The following is a 15,369-nucleotide window of genomic DNA, read 5'->3' as shown; positions in this document are numbered from 1 at the left end:
CCCACGGGATAGGGGGGGAGTCGGGGGTGGTTTTAGTGGGTAAAAATTCCACACTCTGGGGTGCCCAGGCCAGAGTCTTTTGAAGATTTCCACCTCCTCAAAAAAAAAAAAAAAACTTTGCCGATGAAAACATGAACAAGTGACTCAGATAGAACTGCTCCTACTTCAAGGATGTGTGAGCGAAGTGGGAAGTGGGTTTCCGAGCCGTCATCGTTTATTTTATCGTTTGTCTGGCTTTCAGACTTTTATCACCGTCGGCGTTCTTAAACCGGACATTAAGATGATTCAGGAGCAAACGGGCTCCCGGCTCTACTACGGGCTGGGGACTGTCATATTACAACTGTAGGCTCCAAAGGCCATCGGAGGGGACATGCAGCCCACGGAAAGGAAACTAAGGCTTTAGTTTGATTGGTTGGTTGGTTGGTTGGTTTGGTAAGGTTGTATGGCAATGGAAGTGATAGACCCGTTGCTGCATAGTGTTTTCAAAAGACCTTTAAGCTATCTTAGCTAACGACCTATGTGATAGCACACTACAACGCTTGGACTGACCATAAAAATTCAACAGGGATATAAGGAGATTCTGTAGTCCTCCATTTATTTCGCTTATGACGTAGACGAATTTCCATGATGATAATGACAGGATGTGATTTTAACGCACATCACATATGCTGGGAAGCTCAACGCGAGAGGATCGAGATTACTAAAATATCTGATAGAAAACGAACTGCAGATCCCCCAATTTAGGTAATGAATCTACTTTTTTCAACGTAGTCAGGCGAACAGTCATCGACATCTGGTTGGGATCCCCTAACATTGCGGCCCTTGGCGGAGAGTGAAGAGTATCAAAACACAGGCGCATTGATTTCGTAATAGGCATGGATCCACCTCTTTAGTGATAGGGGGAAAGGATGCCCCTTCGGGATATATATCATGTTTCGCCACCACGCGCTCAAATTAACTGGCATGATGGGAAAGTGATATTTATTTCCAAATCTGGGAAACCCATCTGCACGGACGCACTAAGCTTCCTGCCAATCTGTGTAACTTCCTTTCTACTAAAAGAACTGGAAAGACTAGTGGATCAGTTCATTAGGGATACATACATCCTTAGTTGGACACTTCACCGTTAGAAACATGCTTAACAGAAGGGCAAATTCACGGGGACACCACTCCAGGGATATGCCTTAGGCGCATTCATTATGCTTCATTCGTGCCGATTTGCCACGGAGTCAGACAGCATGAAATCCATCCGCTGCTAATCAGTCGGATTCTTCACATGCTCCAGTGGAAAAAGGCAGGATGCCTTAAGGGTTTCCCGCACTGAGGGGTTCCCTTTTCTCTGTTATGGCCCCTGGCTATGGACACCTTGCTATGGCTCCTGAAGAACACAAAGGTCGTCACACAAGCACTTGCGCATGATCTAGTCGTAATAATTATCGGAAAGTTTATAGGCATCAAGAAGACTATACACGAAAGATTCAACTCCTAGAACATTCTTAGAAATTTTGTGGAGACGGAAAAGCCTTGCACTTGTGGTGCAGCGGGGTTAAGAACATTCGAAATAATGTTCATAGAGGGCCAGAAGTGTAAAGTCACCAGGCATGTAAGGAAAAAGGTGGGCTCATTCCCCCTCACTACCAAGCGGTTCCACACCATACACCTCGACATAGTTGGACCTTTGCGAGACTCGTACGATTACAAGCATTGCCTTACAATCATCGACAGGTTTATGCGGTGGCGTGAGGCAATACCTCTGAAGGACATTACGGCGCAATCTTGTGCCGAATGGATCCCTCGCTTTGACGTTCCTGCGGTGGTCATCACTGGCCAGGGAATGCAATTTGAGTCCACCCTTTTCTCGGAATTAGGCAAACTCCTGGGTTTCAAACGCCAGCGGACTATGGCATACCACCCGCAATTCACTGGGATGCTAGAACGTTGGCACCGGACGCTGAAAGCTGCCATTATGGCACGCGACGATCCGTCCTGGACTCAAGTCTTGCCTCTCCTCCTACTCAGCCTACCAACAACCCGCCGAGAGGAATTTGCTGTCAGCCCCCGCGGAGCTTTTATACGGGGAGAACCCAAGGCTCCCAAGTTATCCGGTCTTCGACAAGAGATCGGGTTTCACAGATTCGGGATTGCTGGCCCTGCTGAGGGACAACCTTCGCCACATGAAGGCCACACCTCCCACACGACACTCGTCCGCGCCTGCCTGCTCGCCCAGGGAGCCGGACACGTGCACGCATGTCCTGGTCAGGACGGATACTGTCCGGAAGCCGCTGCAGCCTCCATACGAAGGCCCGTACCGTGTTCTCGAGCGTGGAGAACATTTCTTCCAGCTTGAGATCGGGGGACAGAAAAAGGCTGTCTCCTTATCCATGCTGAAGCTAGTTTGCGCCCCAAATCAACGTCACGTTTGCTTCGCCGTATGATGGGGAACGCAGTTCTAAAGTCGGTCGCCCCTAGGTTTCATCTGGTGACAGAGTGATGTGGCGCAGCGGGGTTACACTCATTCGACCGCGCCGGGAGTTGAGTGAGGCAAATTTCTCGCATAAGGGCTGCTGTTAGTACCGTGTATATGATGCAGTGCATTGGTGTGCGACCACGTCTTTGCGACAAAATGGCTGCGAATTACTGCGAGCACATGACAGTATCTGTCATAATTATAGATATTGCAGCTTTGTTTATGGCTTCCCACATCCCAGCGGAAACCAACGGCAAAGCTTCTTTAAAGATTCAATCCGGATTATTGGTAATGGATCTTAATTCAATCACTAAGCGAACGATGCTTCAAAATTGGAGGTAAATATGCGCAACATTCTCGGCAATAGATCCATGTTTGCTCTCCTAAGAAGTGACGAGGAAATAAGTAGATGCATCCAAGATCAATTTTTCAAATGCATCCGTTTCCTGTTGGTATAAGATGAAGAAACACTCACAAGAAAATCATCTAGGCAACATCGACACACCAATACCACTTACCTACCTCGTCCCTAGGTGCACAATGTGATTCCGTATTCCCTATGCGCCTGCAGTTGCTCCTCCTGTGTATAATCTTCTTGGTAGGCATACTATATAATGGTTTGTATGCAACTCTGCATGTAACCCAGAGTTGGTTCCTCCTGAATGCTAGGAAGACTGGACTAGTGATGTTTACTAGGAATGTCAGGTGGGGCAGCTATATGCTACCCACCTTAGCAGGGGGCGAAAATCCAGCTGGTACAAACGGTCAAATATTTAGGAGTACATTTCGATTCCAAGCTAACTTGGAAGCACCATATCCAGGAACAATTCAACAAATCCTGCAGATTGTTCTGGGGCTGCAGGACTACGATAGGTAAGACCTCGGGGCTGGGGAACGGATTCCTAAATCTACAGCCCATTCATTTAGAGGTGAAGCTAAAACATCTAAAAATGAATATACCATCGGCGGATGGAAAGCCAATCATATGGTCATGCGTCCATCTGGAAATCCTTTGACAGACATCAGGGGGCTCTGATGTCCAGCGATCATATGGTTTTCAGACTCGTCTTTGAAAAGACATTATCCGTCGTAATCACCAAAAGAGAAGAATGATCGATAAATGGCCACGGGTCTTTTGGGATTACAGACCTTCACAGACAGGTCAGTCGTGGAAGGCAGATCAGAAGAATGTTTGCGACAAAAATGGAGAAGTCACATTGTGAAACTGTTCCGAGAGTCAGGCAGCCTTCTTCTTCTTTTTCTTCAGCCTTTGTCCCGTTCACAAGCGGGGTCGGCTCGTCGTGATCGGCTTCGTCATTTGGCTCTATCAAATGCCTGATCTGGGTGCAATCTCGAGGCTTTCAAATCCCTTAACTCCACTAAAGAGCAACGAGATAGCAAACCAGCTGGTGTGGAGTTGTCATCAGGTGCTGCTGGAGTTTGGCCGACTAAATGAGACATTCTGATATTCTGGACCCACAACGGTAGGGCCAAAACCGAAACTTTTGACATCCGACCATCCACTGTCAAGTTCATTCTGAAGAGAGAAATCGCAAGGATTCACGCAGCCGAATGGAAAAATTTGAACTTCTGCCGGCAGCCGAAAATCTTTGTGAAGGTACCTGGGGCTGACATTGCTCCTAAACTAGCACATGGAAAAAATTGTATTCGTGGTCTCAGTTATATGCATCCAATTAAGGAAGAGGAAGAGGCGGTCCTGCACTTCATTTGTAGCTGCCGGACTTCCTCAGACCCCAGACGAAGATACCTCGGTAAGATTTTCCTGAGCGATTCTTTCTCTCTGGAGAATGTTCTCACAAAAGCCTATGAACGCCGTAGGTCAGAGGCCATTAAATATACGATCTCCGGGGATAGTGCAATGGGCCCCACTAATTTGGCTGCTCTACAGTGCATCTGCGATTCCAGCCAATTCATTCCTCGAGGCAGATAAGTGTGCTAACTTTTCAAGGACTTCAAGAATGTTAATTCTTTTCGAAAACTCTTCAAATGAAAACTAACAATTTCCTTCACTAACTTTTATTTATCCTAAAACTGCTCCTGAATAGTCTTTCAATTTTCTTCTCTAAAACTTATTATGACCTAGACGCCTACATAGTAACATAAGTTGGAGTTGTCATAACGCCGCAATTATTATTACGCGCCGACATCAAAATATATCCATCATTGCCCCAATAATTCGACCACGAGTTCTTAACCAACCAATACGATTCGCCATTAATAATTCCATACCCAACAGCGAGGACAGCGTGGTCTAATTCGTCTAGTCCATTTTTGCAATTTGGTTCATAGTAAATTCCATGCGAATAAAAACTGAACGTCTTCTGGGATGCATCGATTGCAACCGACAGAGGACCATGTTTGAGAAGTGCAATTTTAAAGGCGTTAGCGTCGTTGCTTGTAACGTTGACGAATCCTGTGATTGGAGCCACTAGGGTCACGTTGTTTGCATGGCAATATCCATCCTGTCCCAAGTATGGTCCGTAATCTTCCTCTGTTGGAATTCCGCCCATCTTCATCATCCAATTGTATGCACGGAAGTCTTCACCACCATCGCATCCGTTATTTCCATATCCCCATGAACAATCGATGAGAGCTTGTTGCGACAACCGAACTAGGTTTCCACCTGACTTCAAGAAATAGGCTCCCTCCACGGCTCCGATAGTTCCAAATGACCAGCATGAACCGCACACAGATTGATCTGTAAAGAGGAGTGCAAATGTTAACTTGAGATGTTTAGGCACCTGTTTTTGGAGCAAGGATACACCACCCCTTACTTACCTTTAACCTGGGTCACAGCTCCGAACAGCCTCCAATCATATTGATCCGGAAGATCAGCCTTGGATTTTGTATTGTATGGGAAAGGCTTTCCGCCATTGTAGATATTTGAGGATCGGAATCCTCGACGAGCCTTGATCTCATCGTCAGTCTTATCAGCCAAATGATTCACAGCCAGGGAGAATCCTAGCCTTGCTCGGTTTTTGGAGTGAATGAAACGGAGGTTCTGCCTAAAGATGTTCTTGCGGTGTTCCACTTCTGCCTCGTGCTCGTATTTCTTGTTGTGCTTATTTTTGAAGCGTTCAAACTCATGGTCAACATGATCAGTAGCCGTGGGATAGATGAATTCCTTCATTGGATTGAAGGTAGCATAGTGACCTTGCCCGGGTCCAGGGAAGGGAACGCATACCATAGCTAAATTGGTGAATAAATGAATTCTTATTATTAAGTCCTTGGAACTAGAAACACCTTACTCACATGGATCAATCTCGAACACCTCATTCGGAATATCAGCATGATTGTAGGAATCGTACTCCAAATAATAATGGTCATAGTGTGACCCTAGCAACGTATTGTATCCTCTCATCTCATAGCGAACAGGAATTGGCATTCGTGAGGCAGGATACTTCGGGGACTTCTTGTACCTCACCCACAAGGTGTAAACATTTTTCTTCTGACCAATCATCTCCTCCAAAACGAATCGATCGCATGACATTCCCATTATTATTTCAGTACCAGCGAGAATAAAACTCTTTGCATTCGGTAGAATTGCCTGGATTTCGACAGGTGACTCCCTAGTTCCGTTTACTTGAAGGCAAGTTTCCTTGTTCAGTTCGGAATCAGTGCTGATTGGAGCTAGCTTCAATGATGTGCCGAAATCATGTTCGTGGGTAAGTTGATAAGTTTTGACCATTCCTCCGTAGTAGTCGATGCGGGAGCGACGAGCGATGGAGTCATACCAGGCATAGAATGGTTCCTCAATTTCTGCGTATGGGATGTATAGAGTTCCTTTGACTGTATATGTTGGATCCCATTTTGGAGGTTTGGTTTCTAAGGCTGTTGGGAGAGACAAAATGAAAGTCGGTGATTAGTCGGGGCTATATTTTTCAGTTTCTTTAAGGACGAATTTTAATGGATAGGAACGTAACTAAAAATCCACAAAACAATATTGAGGGTAACAGATTTCCCTCAGGGTAATAGACAGAGAACACTATTTCAATTATTGCCGATTTACATCAGAAGAAAGCACTATAGAGTACAGATTCATCTCCCTGAATCTGATTAACACACATGCCTCAAGTCACAGTCTAGCTTATGATGCTTCTGGGCAAACTTATCACTTTCACAGAGAGAGAGGATGCGTAGAGAAAATCGGGATATCTGGGGTTGCTTACTGCAATAGGTCTAGACCGGCCACCGGTTGAAAAAAATGATAATGGGTCCTTCTGTAGAATTTTATCTCCCCATTATCCACCCTTAGTTTTCATTCATGAAGTAATGTATGAACAAAATTGAAACCTTTTGTTTGGTTCTCAGAGTATTTTTCAAGAAGGCGAAAGAGTCATCTATGGTTGCCATAGTCCTCTATGTGAGGCAGAGCACATCACCCACACCTATGCGCCATCATTATCGATTCCTGTCAATGTGCCTCAGCGGCGAATCCGAGAAACTTGCAATTCTCCCCTACTGTTTTAGGCAACATCGTTCTATGGCGACCCCCTAATCAGGCTGGGATGGTGGTTTCCATTGCATGACATAACCTGCAATGCACTTGTCGCCCTTTCTTAATGTGTGACCTATCCACTGCCATTTTGGTCTTCTCACCAACACGTCCACATTTTCTGCTCAATATGCCAAAAAATTCTGCATTAGCTATTTTCTTTGGCTAAAATATACACCCCGATGACATGACACAGACAAGTATTGATAAAAGTTTAGATCTTTTGAGGAACCGTCGCAGCCACTTTCACTGCTTCTATATAGTAGGACAGGGGATCAAGCAATGCACTGCAAGGTAGACTAACGAGGAATATAGTTCCCTGGGGTTCCCTGTCTCTCTTTGAGGGTGAGCTGTCTCTCTTTTAGAGTGGTGTGTGGTTTTCCAGAGACGAAGCCTCTCCTCTACCAAGACCGTTAGTGAGTGGTGATAGCCACACCCTGTACGAGGTGACCCTACTATTGACAATACGCTACGGATCTATACTGAGGAGTTGAAAAACACCTCCAGGATGTTATTCAAATCGTGCCCATTAGATAGTTTGCAGTCGGGGGTAACTAACTATATTTGATCGGAGCCTCACTAATACCTAGTGGCGTCAGTGAGTATGTTTGACCTTACGCACGGCTGACCCTCATACTCGTGCGAACAAAATGAGTTATATTATAAAATTAAAGAAAACTACAACAAGACAAGCGGGACTCCGTACCGCACATAAACTGGTTAACCAGGCGGAATTACATCTCCGAAATACTGAGAGCCAAGAGATTACACCCAAGGAGGGAGAATTTGGGACGCAAAGCAGTAGATCTAAGGTCAACATTGATATACTTTGAGGACAACAACCAACGAACATGACTGCTCAAAAAGCAGGGACAAGCAAACGCACGTCTGAGATCAATATATCAGACGTCAGAAAGGAGACAGGTCTCAGTGTCGCAGGTGCTAAATGGCTCAGCATAGACCTAAACCATCTTTATCGCAGCCAAGAAAGCGGGGAACAGCAGAGATTAGACCGCATGTAAGGAATGCTCCCAAAAAATCCAAACCTCAGCCCATGTTGAGAGAAAACCCGGGTAGGTCAGGGGTGATGGCAGGAATCAGGAAGCACGCCATTAGATATGCTAGTGCGGTTAAAGGCATTCGACTGGCCATACTGCCAGAAACGTTTCCCGAGCAAATATTCACTCCTCCTCCTCCTTGTCATCAGGCAGATATGCAAAGGATGAACTGTGAAACTTGTGTTCACCGGGATATACATTCGATCAGGTCATATAGTGGTGGACTGCGCGACGGAAGGCAAAACAAAGTATCTTGGGACCATAGTCCCTAAATTGCCAGGCTGGGAAGGGGCAGAACTGTCACCATGTGCTGAGGATGATATACCAGGAGCACACATGGCGACATTGTTTCTCCCGAAAGCCGTAACAATAGAGATGGAAGATCTCATTGACCTTCTAATTGCTCAGAATGAGGATCTCCATACGCGATTATGAAAGGTCTTCAGAAGCAAGGTGGGAGGCAAGGGTAGAATCCTCACGATCCCTGGAGACAATCAAACGACGGAGTTGCCATATCAACTATCGATCTGGCAGTAGACCTGTGCACGTGCACAGGGAAACGCCGAGGAAAGACACCTCGGAGGAGACACCGGGTGGGAAGCATACCGAAGAACTCTCGGAGGCCATAGAGACGGAAAGGACTGGATCAGCCAGGGAAGTAGTGCTGCCCAGCGAAGAGCAGAAGCTGGACGACGTAGAACTAAATCTTCTAAGAGTTACGGTGGACAGCGTAGCGCAGAAAAGCGCCATGTCGGAGGAGGAGGGTAGTACTCCAACAGTAGAGAGAAACAATAACGGAGCCAATGGCCAACACTAAAATACTCCAGATAAACCTCCACCATGCGAAAGCTGCATCTGCGGTAATTAAAAAGCAAGTTTCAAGGAGAACACTTGAATAGTGATGGCTCAGAAGCCCTGGGTGTATTGGTGACAAATTCGCGGTCTGCAAGGAGGAAGCATGCAAGTAATTTAGGACTGCTCTTGTAAAAAACAAGTTCTTAAACGTAATTTAAAATATATATGTTCTTCAGAGTTTTTGACCGGGGACCTTATGGCTATCCAATTCTCACTGGAAGCCGGGAGTAGCACTGACGAGGCTGTCGTGGCATCGACTACTTCCCAGGAAACGACATCCGGGTTCCACCGGAGCAAGTCACTAAACTGGTGAAGTACTGTGAGAAGAGGGCGTTACCACTTCTCCTCGACTGCGATGCCAATGACCATCACGAAGTTTGGGGAAGTAGTGACACCAAGTACCTTCTTGAATTTATTTTTAGCAATAAGTTTGAAATATACAAAATAGGGAACACTCTAACATTTGTGACCAGCACTAGACAGGAAGTACTAGACATAACTCTGGAAATAATGAATGGGCTAGTCAGGACTTGGAGAATATCGGATGAGCCCTCTATATCTGATAACAGAATAGTCAGATTCGACATTAAGGGCAATTCTGAAATAAAAAGAATAATAAGGAATCCCAGGAGAACGGGTTGGGATTCCTATGATACGCACCTGAGCAATAACATGGCTCATCTTCAAGGGGGCAGTGACACCAGGCGCGAATTGAAACTAGAAACAGTGGTGGAAAACCTCAAACAGTCATCATTGATGCATATGAGGCCAGCTGTCCGTCTCAGTCGGGAGTTAAGCCAGCAAGGGATGTATCCTGGTGGAACAGGAACCCAGAAGGAGCCAGAATGAAAACGGAGGTACGAAAACCTTTCAATCGGGCAAAACAAACCGGGGACTGGCCAAGGTACAAAAATGCTTGCAAAAATACATAGAAACAAAAGAAATAGCAATGTGTGCGTTTTTGGATATCGAAGGAGCTTTCGACAATACATCGCATACAGAGATACACGATGCCTTGAGCCGCAAGTGAGTGGGAAACACCCTGGCTTCCTGGATGGACAAAATGCTAGAGAGTAGGCAAATGGAGGTACCAATAGGTACAAATTCATGACAATAGAATACTACTCAAAGTTGTCCACAGGGTGGGGTACTATCGCCGCTTATGTGAATTATAGTGGTGGGCGAACTCCTGGATGTGCTAACAAATACTGGAATACAGATCCAGGATTACGCGGATGACATTGTTTTAATGTGTAGGGGTAAATATGGGGATACCCGATGTGATAAAATCCAAATTGGACTAAGGGGTACTAGTGCCTAGTGCAGAAAGGTGGGACTACATATCAATCCAGCCAAAAGCATTCATTAGGAAACTTGAGCTTAATCACCTGAGAGCCATAAGGTTACATGACATGGAGGTGAAATGAGAAAGTAAGGTCAAATATTTGGAAATTCTGCTAGATCAAAAATTGCTCTGGAAGACGCATGTCGGAAACGCTTGTCTGAAAGCTCCGCGGTCTCTGATCACTTGCAGGTCCATAGCAGTAAAAAAAATGGGATTGCAGCCCGAAGATACTACTTTGGATATACATGGCAATAGTAAGGCCAATGACAATGACAGAAAGAACTGAACTTAACTAACACTCTAAAGATGAGCTTGCGTGTGTATCAGTGGGGCAACAAGGACATACGCAACGGCATTCCTGGAGGTCCTTCTGGGATAAACCCCTCTCCACAGTAACACAGTAACAAGCCAAACTGGAAGAGAGTGACTGTGGCATACGGCTTAAACTAGCAACCGATTACTTTGTACACTGAAGGAGGGAGCGGGTGCTGGGGTCATTGGTCCAAGGAAACTGTACTTGGAGCCGAAAGGAAGTACACATGGCAAAACATTGCTATTCTGACTGACAGCAAAGCAGCGATCAAGACACTTAGTTCCAACCTGGTGAACCCTAAACTGGTATGGTGATACTTTGAGAAATTGAATAGGCTCGGCTCGTGCAATAAGGTCTGGATACTCTGGGTTGCAGGACATGTTGGGTTGGAAGTCAATGAGGGAGCAAACGAACTAGTTAAGAAGGGAGCAGGGACACCTTTGTAGGGGCCAGTACCCTCCTGTGGGTTTATGACTATGGCATTAAAAAATGAAGAGGAACGGTTCAGGGAACTATACTGGGTGGGCCTTCCAGGAATGGAGCAGTCCAGGGTGCTTATTGGGGGATACGAACCCAAGCGCACAAAGGATTGCTTAAACCTCACCAAAAAGAAGCTCCGAATTAAAGAGGGGCTTCTCACTGGTCATTGCCGGTCAAACTATCACCTAGGGAATCTATGGATATCTACGGACACTGCCTGCAAATTCTGTGCGAAGTGTGATGAACCCTCTATACACGTTCTGGGACAGTGTCCGACACTTGTGCAAAGTAGGTTGAGGCATCTGGGAAAATACTTAATACCAGACTGGAGGTGGAAAGGCTAAGGCGGTTGGCTGGTCTATCGGAGCTTTCGACGAGGAGACATTCCGTATTGGAGGGAGCCCATGATCCGGATGGAGCAGCGGTGGAAAGGGTCACACAGCTGTCTCAGCGTGTAACCGAAGCATGCGACGCTACGATGCCACGACGACGTTTGCACCATGGCAAGAGGCCAAACTACTGGTGGAACACGGAGATCGCTGCCTTGAGATCCTCTTGTCTCCGGGCGAGGAGACTTTCCCATAAGACAAGGGGAAGGTCGGAGCACCAGGAGCGTGAGGAGGAATACAGGGATCTGCGAAGCAACCTTAAGAAGGCCATTCGGAGAAGCAAGCGGGAATGCTACCAGAAGCTCTGCATGGAGGCTAATACGAATCCGTGGGGTACAGCCTACTAAGTTGTAATGAAGAAAATCCGCGGGCGAAAATCATCTCAAGTGACATGCCCACGGCTCTTGTTCCAAATAATTACAATTCTTTTCCCGCAGCAGGAGCAGGACGAAAGAGAACCCCAACTGGCAGCTCAGCAGGACGTCTTCTCGATCCCTGATGTTACCGAAGAGGAACTTTGGGAAATTTGCAGACGTACTGGGGACAGCAAGGCTCCGGGATTGGACGGAATTCCGAGCAAGGCTCTGAAGGTGGCGGTCAGGGCCAGACCAAGGTGGTTCGCAAGCACATTCGAATCGTGTATGGCGGAAGGAGTGTTTCCCGCCCAGTGGAAGAGGCAGAAGCTGGTGTTGCTACCGAAGCCCCAAAAACCACCAGGCGTGCCCTCTTCATATCGCCCTATTTGTCTCTTAGACACCATGAGGAAGATGTTGGAGAGGGTGATATACAACAGGCTGCTCCCGTTCATCGAGCTTGCGGGTGGTCTTTCAGAGCGGCATAACGGGTTTCGGCGAGCCCGTTCTACGGTCGATGCAGTAGCAAAGGTCGTGGAATTGGCTAGAAATGCAATGGCCATGGGCAAATGCTGTTTTCTGGTGACGCTGGACGTCAAAAATGCTTTTAACTCAGCCAACTGGGACTGGATTAAGGGCGCTTTGGCCAAACTGGGTGTTCCTAGCTACTTGGCTCGGATCATCGAGAGTTACCTTTCGGACAAACTTCTCTGGTACAAGACGGACGACGAGCCGAAGGAGTACATTGTGGCAGCAGGTGTGCCTCAAGGTTCTGTATTGGGGCCGCTGCTGTGGAACATAATGTACGACGGAGTGCTTGGCCTTCGCGTGCCGGAGGAGACAACGCTGATTGGTTTTGCGGACGACTTGGCGGTAGTTGCAATTGCAAAGCATCCCGAGGACGTGGAGCTTTATGTATGCAAATGAAGCCATTCATACCATCAAGTCATGGTTACGAATGGCCAAGTTGGACCTGGCGGACGAAAAGACGGAGGCGGTCCTCATTACCAACCGTAGGAAGAATAACACGGTTACCATCCGGGTTGGTAATCGTGAGGTCGTTTCAAAATCAGTTGTCAAATACCTGGGGGTGATGATCGATACCAAGCTGAGTTTCAAGGGACACTTGGATTATGCGCGAGAGAAGGCAGCAAATGCCAGCTCATCCCTTGCAAGGATGATGCCTAACGTGGAAGGGCCGAAGTATAGTCGCAGGCTACTCATCGCGGGAGTGGTGAGGTCGATCCTGCTATACGCGGCCCCTGTCTAGGCGGGAGCGTTGAACCACGCTGTCAACCGGAGGAAGTTAAGTTCAGCATACCGACCAATTGCGCTAAGGGTGTGCAGCGCATCGACAGAGGCAGTGTGTGTCATCGCAGGAATGATCCCTATAGATCTTCTAGCGAGCGAGGCACACTGGCTCTACGAAAAACGGAAGGCAAATCCAGCCGAGGTGAATGCGGATTTCCGAAAAGCCATCAGGAGAGAGTTGTGTGGCAAGTGGCAACAACGGTGGGATAACTCCGACAAGGGCCGGTGGACCCATACATTGATCCCGTGTACCGAGAAATGGGTCAACCGAAAGCACGGAGAATTGAATTACCACCTGACACAGTTCCTTACAGGACACGGTGGCTATAGGAAGCACTTGCATCGCTTCGAGTTGGACGAGTCTCCCAACGGTGGTCCCGCGGGGAGGGGCAGAAGAGGGGGGGTGGTTTTAGTGGGTGCGAATCCCACACACTGCTGCAACCTGGCGCAGCAGCGTCTTTCTAAGATTTCCACCTCCATCCATACAAAAAAAAAATATTTACAATGGTTTACCGCCGAGTGATGATAAAAGTCTGATGGTACAGCAACACATGATAGTGTATGAAATCGTATTATCATTTCTAGTCACCATAAATTTATTAATACTCACATATCTGTGGTGCTGTCGAGAAACGGACAATGGCCTCCTCAGACCCTGGCGCGAATCTTGGCGCTAATACTGTGTAATCACAATTGCTTTGATAACCTTTCACTATTTTTCAACCTATTGAAAATGTGTGATAATCCCATCTATGAAATGCGATGTAACATTCAAATTTGCGGTAATACAATCTGAATAACGATTTTTATAGAAGATTTTAATTGAGATGCTTTCGTTGGTTACGATATCCGCTGGAATGTATGATGAATCCCAAGCCAGCGTTTCTGTATATCAAAAACCCACTGCATTGTATATCTTAAGTGTCAATCTAAAGATACTTGTTCGACATCATATGAAGTATCTTTACGTAATGAGGTGATTTTTCCGAAGAAAGATATGAGTCAAATACAGATATTTGAAAATCTCACACTCAGTCTGAGGTAGTAAGACCTCTTCTTGAGGTGAGTAAACATCCCATACAGGATTTTTTTTGCTACTATCAAAACCAGTTTATGGTATACCACGAAATATTACCTGAAGCAATAGCAGCCAGAAACAAGATGCAGCAAACACTTGCACTACACTTCATTGTGTTCTCAGGACGAGTACTGAGTCTCTGCAGGAGCAAACTACCAGCACTTTCTCGAAAAAGGACTACTTTATTTCCGAATTCACCATAAAAGTCCCAAAAAAATTCAACACAGTCCGATTAGAACCAGAAAACTGGTTTCAAATCCGATTTGAAATAGAAACTGATGGTCCCAAAAAGGACTCTCTTGAAAGTCACAATCCCCTATAGTCTGGAGCAAGACCTCACTTCTATGGAATATAACGCAGAACTGAACGAGAACATCCAATTACCGCTTCTTCTGCCGTTCCTGAAACCGGCAGTACTAAATTAATGTTAGTCTAGAAAAAATACGCTTCAGTCAGATGATGAGATATGAGATGCTGCGCTCTGGACCCGAAGTCGATCCCGGACAAGATTCAATTTATTATCGCCATTGTTCATTTGGAATGGGATGTGAACATGGAGTATATTGTGCGATGGAGATAATCACGTTCTGGCATGGAATACATCGATCGGCCTGAACTTCTTACCACCTTGGATAGTAGGAACGAGAGTAGTAAGGGAGAAATTAGAAATGGATAGAGGCCTGACGTAGATGCTTCACTGCCATGGAATTATTCAGAACCACTCTGCCTATAAAGTCTCGACTTAATTTAACGCAATTTAATTTTTATTCCTCATATCATAGTATTACTAATGACAGAGGCACTCAACAAACTATTTAAGCGGTTTTTCAGAGTGCCCACTCATTCTTTTGATATGGACGCACGCAAGAGATATGTAAAAATCATTTTAGTGACCGAATATGATGGGAATTCCAACAAATCAACATTGAATGATTTGTAATAAAAATGTCGGGAAGGGTTGAATTTTCAAACCAACCCTTTCTGAGGATGGGGAGGAGATGGAGTGGAAGGGAAAGCTTCCCTTGCAAAGGTCAATGTTTAACCAAAATCGTACCACTTTAAGGAGCCATAACTTCTTAAGTGAGGGTTAGTTAGTTAGTTTAGTTAACTGGGGGGAGCCGCAGCTCCGAGCACTCAGGCCATTATTAGACCCATTGTACTATCCCCGTAAGTTGCCTATTCAATGGCTTCCCGCCTACGGTGT

General features: G+C 46.1%; 1 protein-coding gene across 1 annotated transcript; it reads right to left on the bottom strand.

Moving 5' to 3' along the window:
• Positions 1-4,488: 4,488 nt before the first annotated feature.
• On the bottom strand, positions 4,489-14,589 carry LOC119648825 (digestive cysteine proteinase 1-like). Its single transcript, XM_038050685.1, has 4 exons — positions 14,223-14,589; positions 5,741-6,319; positions 5,267-5,677; positions 4,489-5,186 (listed from the first exon to the last, which is right to left on the bottom strand). The coding sequence occupies exons 1-4, from the start codon at positions 14,275-14,277 to the stop codon at positions 4,576-4,578; spliced, it is 1,656 nt and encodes a 551-aa protein (XP_037906613.1). The 5' UTR covers positions 14,278-14,589; the 3' UTR covers positions 4,489-4,575.
• Positions 14,590-15,369: the final 780 nt, after the last annotated feature.

Source organism: Hermetia illucens, chromosome 2 (assembly GCF_905115235.1).
Source record: "Hermetia illucens chromosome 2, iHerIll2.2.curated.20191125, whole genome shotgun sequence".
Lineage (NCBI taxonomy): Eukaryota > Metazoa > Arthropoda > Insecta > Diptera > Stratiomyidae > Hermetia > Hermetia illucens.
This window is presented reverse-complemented; position numbering and strand designations above follow the sequence as displayed.

Coding starts and splice junctions, on each gene's coding strand:
- LOC119648825 (XM_038050685.1), bottom strand. CDS start 14,277: ATGAAGTGTAGTGCAAGTGTTTGCTGCATCTTGTTTCTGGCTGCTATT. Junction 6,320..14,222: donor TCTGGCTGCTATTGCTTCAG/GTAATATTTCGT, acceptor CTCTCCCAACAG/CCTTAGAAACCAAACCTCCA. Junction 5,187..5,266: donor AGCTGTGACCCAGGTTAAAG/GTAAGTAAGGGG, acceptor TCCTCTTTACAG/ATCAATCTGTGTGCGGTTCA.